This window comes from Poecilia latipinna, unplaced genomic scaffold (assembly GCF_001443285.1).
Source record: "Poecilia latipinna isolate Pla-1442-1.1 unplaced genomic scaffold, P_latipinna-1.0 Scaffold3228, whole genome shotgun sequence".
NCBI classification, from domain to species: Eukaryota; Metazoa; Chordata; class Actinopteri; order Cyprinodontiformes; family Poeciliidae; genus Poecilia; species Poecilia latipinna.
In genome coordinates, this window is record NW_015115844.1 from 8,023 (window position 1) to 20,294 (window position 12,272).

General features: G+C 38.0%; 1 protein-coding gene across 1 annotated transcript in view; it reads left to right on the forward strand.

Moving 5' to 3' along the window:
- Positions 1-12,272, forward strand: part of LOC106940442 (potassium voltage-gated channel subfamily KQT member 2-like) — a gene marked incomplete at its 5' end in the record, with an annotated part of 25,548 nt that overhangs the window by 7,622 nt on the left and 5,654 nt on the right. The window contains 12 exons of the mRNA XM_015023194.1: positions 308-403; positions 1,989-2,083; positions 2,594-2,653; positions 3,529-3,558; positions 5,283-5,336; positions 6,157-6,326; positions 7,533-7,580; positions 7,844-7,861; positions 8,652-8,757; positions 9,753-9,884; positions 10,390-10,458; positions 11,154-11,247. Coding sequence (XP_014878680.1) covers positions 308-403; positions 1,989-2,083; positions 2,594-2,653; positions 3,529-3,558; positions 5,283-5,336; positions 6,157-6,326; positions 7,533-7,580; positions 7,844-7,861; positions 8,652-8,757; positions 9,753-9,884; positions 10,390-10,458; positions 11,154-11,247 — 972 coding nt within the window. The remainder of the gene's footprint in view (positions 1-307; positions 404-1,988; positions 2,084-2,593; positions 2,654-3,528; positions 3,559-5,282; positions 5,337-6,156; positions 6,327-7,532; positions 7,581-7,843; positions 7,862-8,651; positions 8,758-9,752; positions 9,885-10,389; positions 10,459-11,153; positions 11,248-12,272) is intronic.

A 12,272-nucleotide genomic window follows, 5' to 3' on the forward strand; every position in this document is an offset into this window, starting at 1 on the left:
ATTACCGCTCCCGTCCCCACCTCAGGAAAGCACTATAAATACAGGCAGATTAACATGCCGAACTGCAAATAAAATGTAATTTGTTAATTGTTTTAGAAAATACAATAAATTATACATAAAAATATTTCAAAATGATAAAAAAAATAATAAAAATACTGTGGTGGCATTTTTTAGGTGCACCACACAGACTGTGTGACTAAATTTTCAACGTACTGAAGGTCTGACATGTTTTTGAGGAGTACAGCTGATTATTTCAGGGTGTAACGTACTTTCTCTTTCAGATTAAACTCTACCTTTTTCTTATTAGGGCATCCTGGGCTCTGGCTTTGCCCTCAAAGTTCAGGAGCAGCACAGGCAGAAACACTTTGAGAAGCGCCGTAACCCTGCAGCGGGCCTCATCCAGGTATCAGTCAAAGAAAAGCTTCATCACAACAATTTTTTTTTCTTTTTTTATTGTTATTATATAAACATATACAATCAGCTCCATAAAGGTACCGCAATGTATACATCATAAGATCACAGAACACAGTGTCAACAGAGCCAAACAACAACTGGAAAAGAGAAAAAGAATAAATAAATAAATAAATAAAGACAGAAATGATACAAAACAAAATGAAAAATAAAAAAACATACAACAGGGCAGCATATTAAAGTATAAAACTTTTCAAAAAATTGGACAGCTTAAACGCATTTTTTGACTTTACTAGACATAAAGATTTATAAAACAAGTTTAAATCATTCATCCACCGTCTACAGTTAGGAATGGTTTTAGAAAAGCGACATTTGTGTATATGAAATTTAGCTAACAATAAAACATTATTTATTCCATAGTCAATGAAGTGCTCATTGATGAAAATACCAAATTTAACATCTTGTATGGTTATATCTGCTAATTGTATACCATGGCTGAGAATAAACTGATGAAGATCTTGCCAAAAAGACTGAACTATTTCACACGTGAAAAACAGGTTATTCAAATCTTCAGTAACTTTTTCACAGAATCCACACTTATCTACATCCATTTTAAACCTGTGCCTCAGGAAGTTGTTAGTTGGATAAATTTTGTTTAAAATTTTAAATTGTATATCTTTTGTTTTGGAAGGAAGTGGAAGACATAAATATTTTGATCTAATCTTTTAAATTTGTTCTTTGTTAAAGTCTCTAAAGATATACTCTCTTTTAAGCACATCCGTGGCACAATAACTGGATAAACAGCTTCTTATAAACTTATTATTGCATTTGTTGTCACAAAAATCAACATTTTCAATCAAAAGAATCCTTAAACGAGGACAAACCTTAAAATACATTAAATCTTGTCTGACCATGGATACAAGCTGACGAGGGAAGGCTTTAACGATTTTTTTGTATTTTGCCTGGGTACAATATAATTGAAATGTATCATAAAACTCAGAATGCTATAATATGTTACCATTTGCATCCAAAAAGTGAGCAACAGCCCACACACCTTTACAAAACCAATTCTTGATAAAAAAAAGGATTTTCTATTGATCAATATATATCTATTGTTCCATATTGGAGTGTTATGTTGAGTGAAGTTGTGTTTGAAGATGAACTTCCAATACAAAAGAGCCAGTTGATGGAAATCTGAAAGTTTTACTGGTAATCTTCTAAGATCAAAATCACATGTTAACAGGAAATCAAGTCCACCCAAGTTTTTAAAGACCATACTGGGAATAACAAACCAAATAGAATTTAGATTCTGCAAACACAATTTAAGCCATTTTATTTTTAACATTCCATTCATAACATGAAAATCTATGGCATTGCCTCCACCATCTTCATATGATTTAATCAAATCCTGTTTTGCAATATAATATTTATTTCTCCAAATAAAGTTGAAATTTAAATTATTAATATTCTTAATTATTTTGCTTGATAAAGGTAAAGAGTTCATCACAACATATTCAGACCAAATTCTGTGCTTTCTGCTTTCGATTGAACGCTAAAGTAAAACTATTTCCCTGCAGGCTGCCTGGAGGTTTTATGCCACTAACCTCTCCCGTACAGATCTGCTGTGCACTTGGGATTTTTACGAGCAGACTGTCGCTGTTCCCATGTATAGGTAAGAGATGCCTTACAAGCGCAGCTTGCTTACTCAGCGTTTTCTGGAAATCCTGTTGTTTTACTGTATCACATTCTGCTACCATTATTGGTGTTGTAAGCACAGTAGAACACAGACTATCCTTTTCCCATTCAGTCTTTCTGTGGGGTCAGATGTGGCTGTCTGTTTGCCCAGCGGAGCCTTGGCAGAGATATCTGTCTGAAAGACATTTTAAAAGACGATTCTCCCTGCAGCCACTTTGAGAAATTAATTTGATGTCCAGTGCTGCAATGACTCAGCAAAAAAAGCATTTAGCTTCACTTTCACACAACAGATTTATGACTTTCACAGTGTGTTGAAAATATCTGGTGCTGCTTCTCACCTTAAATCATAATTTGAGGTGAAAGGGTGATGGTTAGATGCCAGATTTGATGTGTTAAACTTGAAAGGACCCTGAAGGCAAGCTTTAACCATTTTAAATGGGTTAAGCCATCTTAACAGAATGATGCAATCCTATTTTTGTGTTCCTAGAATCATCCCACCACTGAATCAACTGGACCTGCTGAGGAATCTGAAGGGAAAGTCATTCAGGTAGGAATATGATTTATGTATTATATATGTTAACCTGCCAGTCATGTTTCTGGACTGTGAGAAAAGCATTTGAACAGTGACAACATGCTAACTCCATGCAGTAAACACAGGCTGGGATTCAAACTCACAACCTTCTTGTTGCTAGGCAACAGTGCTACCAGCTGTGCCACAGTATGTGAATGTTTTTAAGCATTTCACCACTTCACCTGTATGTCCATCAGTGAATCTGTAACTGGTAAAACTCATGCAGCTACTGCTGCCCCCTGCTGGTTTCATAGGAGACATCATTTATTCTGGAACATTTTGAAAATAATTACTTTATTATTTGTAATATTGACACAAAATTTTCACTAAGGTATGGGCATATTATTTTTGGTTTTCATGGAAAGAATATGAATGCAGCTGGATGACTGGCAATTAATCTAATTATGATATTTGGCAAATTTCATGTTTACAAATGTACATTTCTTTCATCGTCACCCATTTATGTATTCATTTTATTTTTTTTATAGTTTTGGTTAACTACATCAGACTATACTTATTCACTTTTTCCAAGAATACAAACCAAAATGCTGTAAGCAGATATGAATGTTGAACTCCTGGCATACTTTATTTCACGTTTAGTTTTTTCTTTATGTTTGTAAACAAAGATGTTTTCTCAAAAAATAATAATAATAATTCTTGCAGATCCACATGTTGTGCTGTAACTGCAGGAGATTAAATGTCCCTGGTCCAATAATTTGTGTCCTCTTCATTTGTTTTTTCATTTGTAGTTCTAAAGAATCTCCACCCTAACATCATAGAGTGATGCTGATCAATCATTTACTAATGCAGAGAAGCTGCAGCTGATAGTTTGTGCCTTTTTCTCCTTACAGGAAAGATTCTCAGGCAGAAACCTCACCCAGGTCTGTGAAATGATTCCTTTTTATTCTCCTCTTTCACCTTCCTTTGGCTTCACTTCAATTTGGCTCTTAGATGCTCTGAGGCACTCTTCTTGGGGGGGAGTGTGCGAAGTATGTGGGTGTGTGTGTGTGTGTGTGTGTGTGTGTGTGTGTGTGTGTGTGTGTGTGTGTGTGTGTGTGTGTGTGTGTGTGTGTGTGTCAGACATGATCGTGGCCAAGCGATAAGTGCCTCCTTCAAGAATGGTCTTGCTGCATTTGCTCTCTCGCTCAAAGATCAGCTCATTCTGGCCTCTCACAGCTTTACAAGATATTCACAGGGTGACCAGATCCCAACGAACTCTCTGTGAGACTTTGTGTATGGAGGATGGATGAGCAAGACAAGGCAAGGAAAGTCTGAGAAAAATTTGTCTAATAGCGCCACAGTGTGTTGTAGTTTGGTAATGACTTCAGCTGCTACTGCTGAAGCAGCAGTTATGTTGTCAGTTACAGACAAATGGCATCATGGGTAACAACTTTTTATCTGTAGTTTGAAAATAATACTGAGCTCCTTTTATTGGGCTGCGGATATGACTGTCACTGCCGTCTGCTTGGCACCTTGTTGAATCTACATGTTTACGACTTATTTTGAAGAGAGGAAGCAGATGCCTCTGTTGTTAGGCAGAGTCAACTAGTAAAGACCTCTGGCTGTTGTTAGCTAGCTTCTTAGCTAGCTGACAAGAGTTTGTTACCAAAACACAGAAGTTCCCACCACTTCAAACTTTTTGATCTTGATAAAATAAAACCAGTGAGAGACAAGATACAAATGATTTTTTAACCCTATTAGAATATGGTTACAGACTAGCTGCTTGCAATGCTGCAGTTAGCATTTGATTTTTAACTTAAAGCTAAATTAGAAGGCTACTTTGCTATACTCTCCCTTGAAGAAGAGATTCTTATTCCAATGGTAACTTCCCGTTAACTTCAATTATTCCACAGTGATTACACATTACCATGTAAAATAGAGTTTGTTGGTTTGTGAAATCTCTGATCAAACATGGGAATTTAACAACATTGCTGAAATCTCATCTTCTTCATGATGTGAATACAATTCATCATCTCCCTTTATGAGTGGGTGCAAAACACCTTATTTAAAAAAAAAGCAAACAAAAACCAGAACGCATGGCATGTATGCAGTCCTCTGTAATCCGACACCCCTCAATAAATTGCTGTTTGTAAGTGTCACCTTGCTGCGTTGCTTCTGAAAGGTGGAAAATGTTGATCATTTCTGAAATTGTATGAGAAGGTTTTAAACTGTTTTTCAGTCTCACATAAGAGGGGCATCTGGCCACCCTAAATATTCACAAAGAAGCTGCTCTTTGACCCCCGGCCCTCCAGCTTCCAGCATTGCCTCAGCACCATTTCTTTGGATCACTTTAAGAGCTGCGCTTGAACTGTACATCACTGTCTTTGGTCAAGAAAACATGTGAAATAATTGACGATGTAGTAACACTCTATCATAGCTAACCCCTTAGTTAGATAATTCTGATTTTGTTGAATGGAATGTAAGAATAATTAAAAAAGAACATAATGAGAACCATTTAAGAAAGGATAGTGAATTAAATTGAATTTCACACTGTGGTTATAGTAAAGTGTTACTGGCATCATATTATGGCACACTCTGGTGTTTTTGTGACTGTCTCCACTGCTGTTGTATCTTTTTGTGTCTCCTCTACTGCCCACCACTCCAGTAGTGAAAATGCACACAAAGACAGACTTTGTGGGTGCTGCCCAAGAACTCTTAGGTATAGTTGCCGCACAGATTCTAACAAGCTGCACTGCAAGTTCGTGTGTTTCCTTCATTCCCCACCTTGTTTCCTTCTTTCTTTGAACTAAAGCTAAACCTAGATGGCTCATTGATGAGCACACGTGTTTTTAGGTCAAGATTACTAGATGACTAGATGATTATAAGGATGTAAAAATGCTGTCAGTGATCTGTATTTAAGAATCAAAAGCTACTCTCCCTCAACCTTTCACGTGTTTTTCCCCCCCTCAGAGAACATGCAGATATTCACCCCCTGTTTAGGTCCCTGCCACTGTTGATTTATGGTTTTGTTTAGTAATGTCTTTATTGCAGTTAATTTGCTTGCTGACTTTTTTTGCCAGATCAGCCGTTGTGAAACTCTGTACAGCAGGCAGCTGCACACTGCTGAGTGCCTAACAGCTCCAGAGTATCTGACAGAGCACACAGTATCAGGGTGATTTATTTTTATTTTTTGCATGATTAGTGTTCACTTTTTTTTTGTTTTGCGTAGAGTGAGACCACAGCTACAACTTTGCTTCACATGCATGCCTGCTTGTAGCTTTCTTGCTGCTTGCCTGACCCACTCAATGCTCCACTATGCTCGTATGTGGACATGGCTTCTTCTGCTGTAGGACTTTGGCCTTTTTGAGTTTCTTCTGAGGTAAGAAAAATTATCGCAAGTGCTAATTTATCAAAGGTTTTGCAACAAAAAACAAAAAACAACAAAGATAAATACATTTTATATTGTGATTTCATTTGGGCATGATGTACAGCAATCACTCAGTCACATTCATTGAATATTCCTTCCTTGCTCTGCGTAGTCGGAAAGCCAGTCTGAAGGACAAGGTGTTTCCCAGTCCTTCCAAAGCCCCCGTGACTAAGGGGAAAGCCCCCTCTCCGGGGGCAGAAGACGGCGCTGAAGCCAGCCCGAGCAAAAGCACCAAGAGCTGGAGCAGAGTCCGAGGCGCCGCCTCTCGCCAAAACTCAGATGGTAAGAAAACAAAATGCAGTAAAACTGAATAACAAAGAGTGCTAAAGTGCAGCTGAGATGAATATAGTGTGCATGATTTTCAGTGATTTTTATTTAGATCAGGGGACAAAAAGTTATTGGTACTTTTTATCTGTTAAGCGTGACTGATCTCATGTCACGGTTGAAACAATAGACTGTAGGTCTGTTTGGTTGAAATGGTAATTCCGCTTCAATAGAATTTGAATTTGTAGAAATTGGTAATTTTCCAGAAGAGTTATGGATTCTACACGTTCAAATGACACCCAACTTTTTATGAACCGTGATGCTGTGAGAGCTGGTGGAGCCGGCTGCACGCTGTCTGAAAAACAAAAACAAACTGTCACTTCCTGTCGTCTTCTCCTTCATGATTTTCCCCAGTAGTAACATCCGGCTGTTGATGACATGCATTGCAATATGAAGAAAATGTTTTGATCTTACTGAAAAATGCTTTATCGAAAAAATTAAATTGCCGTGTTCCCACAAAGCAAATTTATTTTCAGAATTTCAGTTTGCCCAGTTTCATGGTTAATGGAAATGCAGCTACTGATGTTGGAGGAACTGGTTCAGGTGAAGAACATGTGGAGGCCAGACAACACCAAACCCATTCAGATGCTCCTCTGGTTTTTTATATTATTACATCACTAATAGTATATGTTAGATTGTAAAAGTCACGAAACCATTGAATGGACATGCAGAAAAACTACTGAGAAAATTTGCCATTTTAATGTATTTAATTTTTTCCGTTGAGCGCTCATGCCGCCCCACTGGCCTTTCTGCCCTGAGTGTTCAGCCATATCAGAGTCAACAGCAGTTCAGCGTTTTTCCAGCTCAAACCAGGAAGCTGTGGACATGGCTAATAGATTACAATATTCTGTCTGTTTAGATCTGAAACCCCATTAGAAAAAGTCATCTTCCTTTAAATTAGACATAAAATATTAATTATATTATTCAATTATATTTTAAGCTTGATGGTCTGTAATTTTTCAAAATTCACAGCTTCAGAAAAATGTTTTCCAGGTTAAAGACTAAAATGACTGTTTGCTACACTTTACATCCATGCATCATTCAGGGCACTGTGCCACAAATCTAGAAAGATTCTTCATCATCTCTTTACATTTTCTGTTGAACAGTTTGAACCAACTCTCATCAGCTGTATGTTTTCTTCTTTCACCTCATGACATGTTAAAGTGCTGATTGAAATGCAGGATGAAGACTTTGGACTGAAGAGTTCTCCAGGTTAGACAAGTCACCATGACATAGCTTGAGCTTTTACCTCTGATTTAATCTGTAAGTTTCTTTAGTGTGTAGTGTTTTGTAAATTTATACCAACCAGTTGATCGTCATTTAGACAGAAGAGGCAATTTAAACCTGAATCAGAAACTATTTAGTGGATCCACATGCATCCATGTTTACAACAGATTTGTCTGCCATTGTCATCCAGCTACAGAATCCATAACAAATCTTTTCCCCTCATGTCTCTCCTCTTTTTCTCTTTGCAGCAATTGAAGGTTTAATAAGTAAGATATTGGAAGTATTTTTATTGGTTGGCTTCTACAGAGAAACTATAAAAAAAAAAAAAACAAGAAAAAATTTGGCTTTACCCGTTTCTGAGAAAACTGCATGCTGACATTTGTTGACTTGACCTGAACCCCTCTATAATTTTCTATTATATTTATTTTCTCCTTGTTTTGACTGAAGGCTGTAAAGCATGAGTATATCTGAGAGCATGGTATGATTTTAATACCTCTACACATTATTGGAAAACACACAATTATGAAGCTTGTCCCCCCCCCCCCCAGCAAACAGAGGCTAAGCTAACAGCGGGTTCAAGTCAAGCATTAAGACAAACTCACACAGATATGTTGTAGTCAAAAATCCTGCTTTATTTTGCATGAAAAAGGCCCCATTTTCACCACAAAAGTTTCAACTTATTTCTGCAGTTAGGTCTTGACACCTTTATGACACCTTTAGCATGTTTAGCTTAGCCTAGTGGCTAAGCTAAACATGTGAAATCCAATGCTGACTGTGCTAATCCAATAACTGGTGGCGGGAAGAGCGTAATTGTCATTAAAGGTCTCAGTAGCTTCCTTTATCACTCCAGCTCTATCCTTCAATTCTGCTCCACACAATCCTTTACTCTGTGGTTCTCCTCAAAAGTCGTTCATTGCATTTACAGCAGGCTAACTGGCTTAACACCAAAGTGTAACCTGTAAGGATAAAAGCAAGAACCACGCTTTGTTTCTGTTGCTCGTGGTTCACATGCAAGAAAAGGTAAAAATATTCCCTCTTTTTGTCTTTGCTTTCCAGAAGCGAGCCTCCCCGGAGAGGAAATCGGTGATGATAAGAGCTGCCACTGTGAGTTTTTCACCCAGGAATTACCTCCAGGACTCAAGGTTACTGTTAGGGCTATTTGGTAAGGATTATCTTTCCATAGCATTTTATTTTGACTTTTTACTAATGCTAACAAAACAGGCTAATAGTAGTTGTGGTGGGATTAGATTAAAAAAAAAAACTGAGTTAATGGCAAGATCTGTAATTCATTAATCAGCAATTAATTGCATTTTAGTCAAAAAACATATGTTGACAAAGTAAGCAACGTTTTCACTTTTTTGAATAAATATGAATAAAACAACAAAGATGTTTATTGTTTTTAATCTGTTATATTTAGGTTATTTAGCCATCAAATTAGTTCTGTTCAGATTTCATGAAGTGTGATCATTCATGTAACTTTTTTGAAAAAGTACTTCTTTAGAAATGTGTGCTGTCGATGCTGACAGTGTTGGGGACGTTTGTGCTGCTGCAACATGTTTAGCATTGAGTATTTAATGCTTGAATAGTTTCGTAGGCCAGCTCCTTTTAGCAGAACTTGTACACAGTAACAGTCTTCTCCAGCGTTCCATCAGATTGTCTTTTAAAGCAAAAATGAGAATCAATGAGTCAATCAAAGCGCCTTTGTTTTCCATCTTTGTTGTCTGCGGATGTCTCTTGTGCAACAGATTTACGGGCGTACTAGAAACAAGCGAATACAAGGGTTCTGCCTCTTCACTTTTGTAGATAAAAATAAATGTCATTAATTTAATTTAAAATTTTTACGTGTTAAGATGTATGTGATTAATTGATACATATTAACACATTAGAGTGCTGGCCTTAAATATTAGACATGGGTAGATTCCTATCACCAGCCTGACGTCCCTCCCGGTTCACCCCTGTCCATCTAAAACCCAGTCTGAACCTGGTGGTCTCTGCTCTGATTAGTTTTTCTCATGTTTGAAATAAATGGCTTCTTTCAGTCCAAACACAAACAAAAGTCCAATCACACCTTTAAAGCTGGTCACTTTAAATACATTGATATTTTGAATAGCAAATAAATTCACGTGGTTTGTGAAAACAAGGTGTCATCCCCCACAGTGTCATGAAGTTCCTGGTGTCAAAGAGGAGGTTCAAGGAGAGTCTGCGGCCTTATGATGTGATGGACGTGATTGAGCAGTACTCTGCAGGCCACCTGGACATGCTGTGTCGCATTAAGAACCTGCAGTCCAGGCAAGTACATGTTTTACTCTGGGGTGGCTTGGTGTGAACACGGTTGAAATCTGGACTTCACGGCGGATACACACATGTTGTGATACACACGCGCCATTGACCTGCCTGTTTCATTTGTCCAGCTACATGTGCTGTATTCAGATCTATATCTGCAGCTTTTATCCAGCACCACAGCACAGTTCACTTCTTCACAAAAGTATCCAGTGTAACATTGTCTTCTTTTTGTTTTGTATCAGTTTTATCAGCTTCCTCAAAATCCTGACGCCCCGAAGGTCTAACATGCACAAAAAATATATTCCAGCAGTGAAATGCCTACACTTCATCCATGCAGCAAGTCAGATTCACTGTGTCCCTGTGTGTGTGTGTGTGTGTGTGCGCGCGCGCATGTGTGTGTGCGTGCATGTGTGTCAGAGGAATATATTGAAACTTGTTCTTCATAGTTAATGTGATTCACACGTTGCTTCACTTTGCATTGCCCTCATATCGTCTCTGTGTGCCTTGCCAGGATAGATATGATTGTGGGGCCCCCTCCCCCAACAACACCGCGCCATAAGAAGTCCACTGAAGGTCCTAGGTTAGGTTAATAGACTGCACCTTTAGACCATTTATCAGCATTTACCCTCTGTGTACCATAGCTCAAATATTGGAGCAGTTTCATTTTGACTGGTGAACCCCTTTTGAGCTTCAGCCTCTTGATTTGTCTCATTACATTAACAAGATATCAAATTTTATTTTTTTTTTGTTATAAGGTCAAATGTACAGTTTTGTTTGTTAAATTATACTCTTTAACAACCTGCCACCAATAAGAGGAGGAGATACAAACCAATTAGTTAAAACTACTACTTACATATGTTAATGAGCCAATGGCCTCACTCAACAGGGGTTTGAAGTGCTAGATGCTTGTTCTCCCAACGGAGAGACAGATGAATAGATTCCCCCCATAGGATGCAATGGAAATGAAGCATGACCAGCACCACAGAGGCATGCCCAGTGATGCACTATGGCCTCAGACTGACTATGTCTTTCAGGCTTTGTTCATACTTTGTCTCATAATGCATGGATCCACACATTTCATTGAAAGCTACTACTTTTTAAAACGCAGTCAATTATGTGGAGCTTGAAGACAGAATTCTTTTTTCATTTTCTCATGTCAGACTCATTTACATCTTTGCATTTTTAACATTTTTAATGGTAAACTTCTGAAGTTTTCTGGCTGACATGGAATTGTTTGTTTTATCCCATCTGACTAAACGTTTTTTTAAACCCTAGAGTTGACCAGATCGTTGGTAAAGGCTCCAAAGTGGATGGAGAGGGAGTGGAGGACCAGAGCATGATGGGACGACTTGTCAAAGTGGAGAAACAGGTGGGCGTGTCCCAACTGTCCACCAGTTCAGAGAACATCTACACCAGTGGTCCCCAAACTACGGCCCGCGGGCCGAATCCGGCCCCTCTCCACATTTGGTCCGGCCCCCTGAACAATACCAGAGAGCATTTAGATNTTTTTTTCCATATACCGTATTTTCTGGACTATAAGCCGCTACTTTTTTCCTAAGCTTTGAACCTTGCGGCTTATAGCCCAGTGCAGCTTATATGTGGATTTTTCTTCAACCACCAGGGGGCTCTTTAGCAGGAAGTTAATCAAATGGAAGTCAAAATTGGAAATAAAAGAAGAAAGCACCCATTAAAACGGAATTAGGTTTTAATAGGGAATTGGAATTTGAAATGTTGTTGATCAGTTAAATAGCATTGAGGGGAAAAAGATTTTTTTTATTTTTATTTTTTTAAATACTGGGATCATTATGAGAATTTGAGGTATAGATATTAGGATCCGATAGATGGCAGTAGTACAACAATAATGGATGCAAGCTGCCGTTGAAATCTAAAGAAGAAGAAGAAGAAGAAGACGCCCATTTTCATTTAGCACATGCTAGTAGCAGACACGAAGGATCAGCACTTTTACTGTTACCGTTCGGAACTTACCGTAATCAGTTCAGTTAAATCTAAACTTGGCAAATTTTCTTTTTCAACCGTAATAAATGTGATATTCAATTGACCTGTTATGACTCAAATTTTGGGTGTCTGCCCCCCTCTGCTGCATCGCTGTGGAAAACCTGGAGCGGCAGAGATATCTGCGGTTTATAGTCCGGTGCGGCTTATAGTCCAGAAAATACGGCATTTATTTCATAAATAGTGTTATTTCCTGGATTTTTTCTGTGAAGAACCCAGAGAGGGTTATTTGGTTATTATTTATTTCATTAATAGTGTTATTATTTATTTCCTGACTTTCTGTGAAGAACCAGAGAATGTTATTTGATTGTGCTTTCTGGAAAACAATACATTTTTACATTTAGGCACTCCTGCAATCGTCACAATTTTTCTGTAACAAAC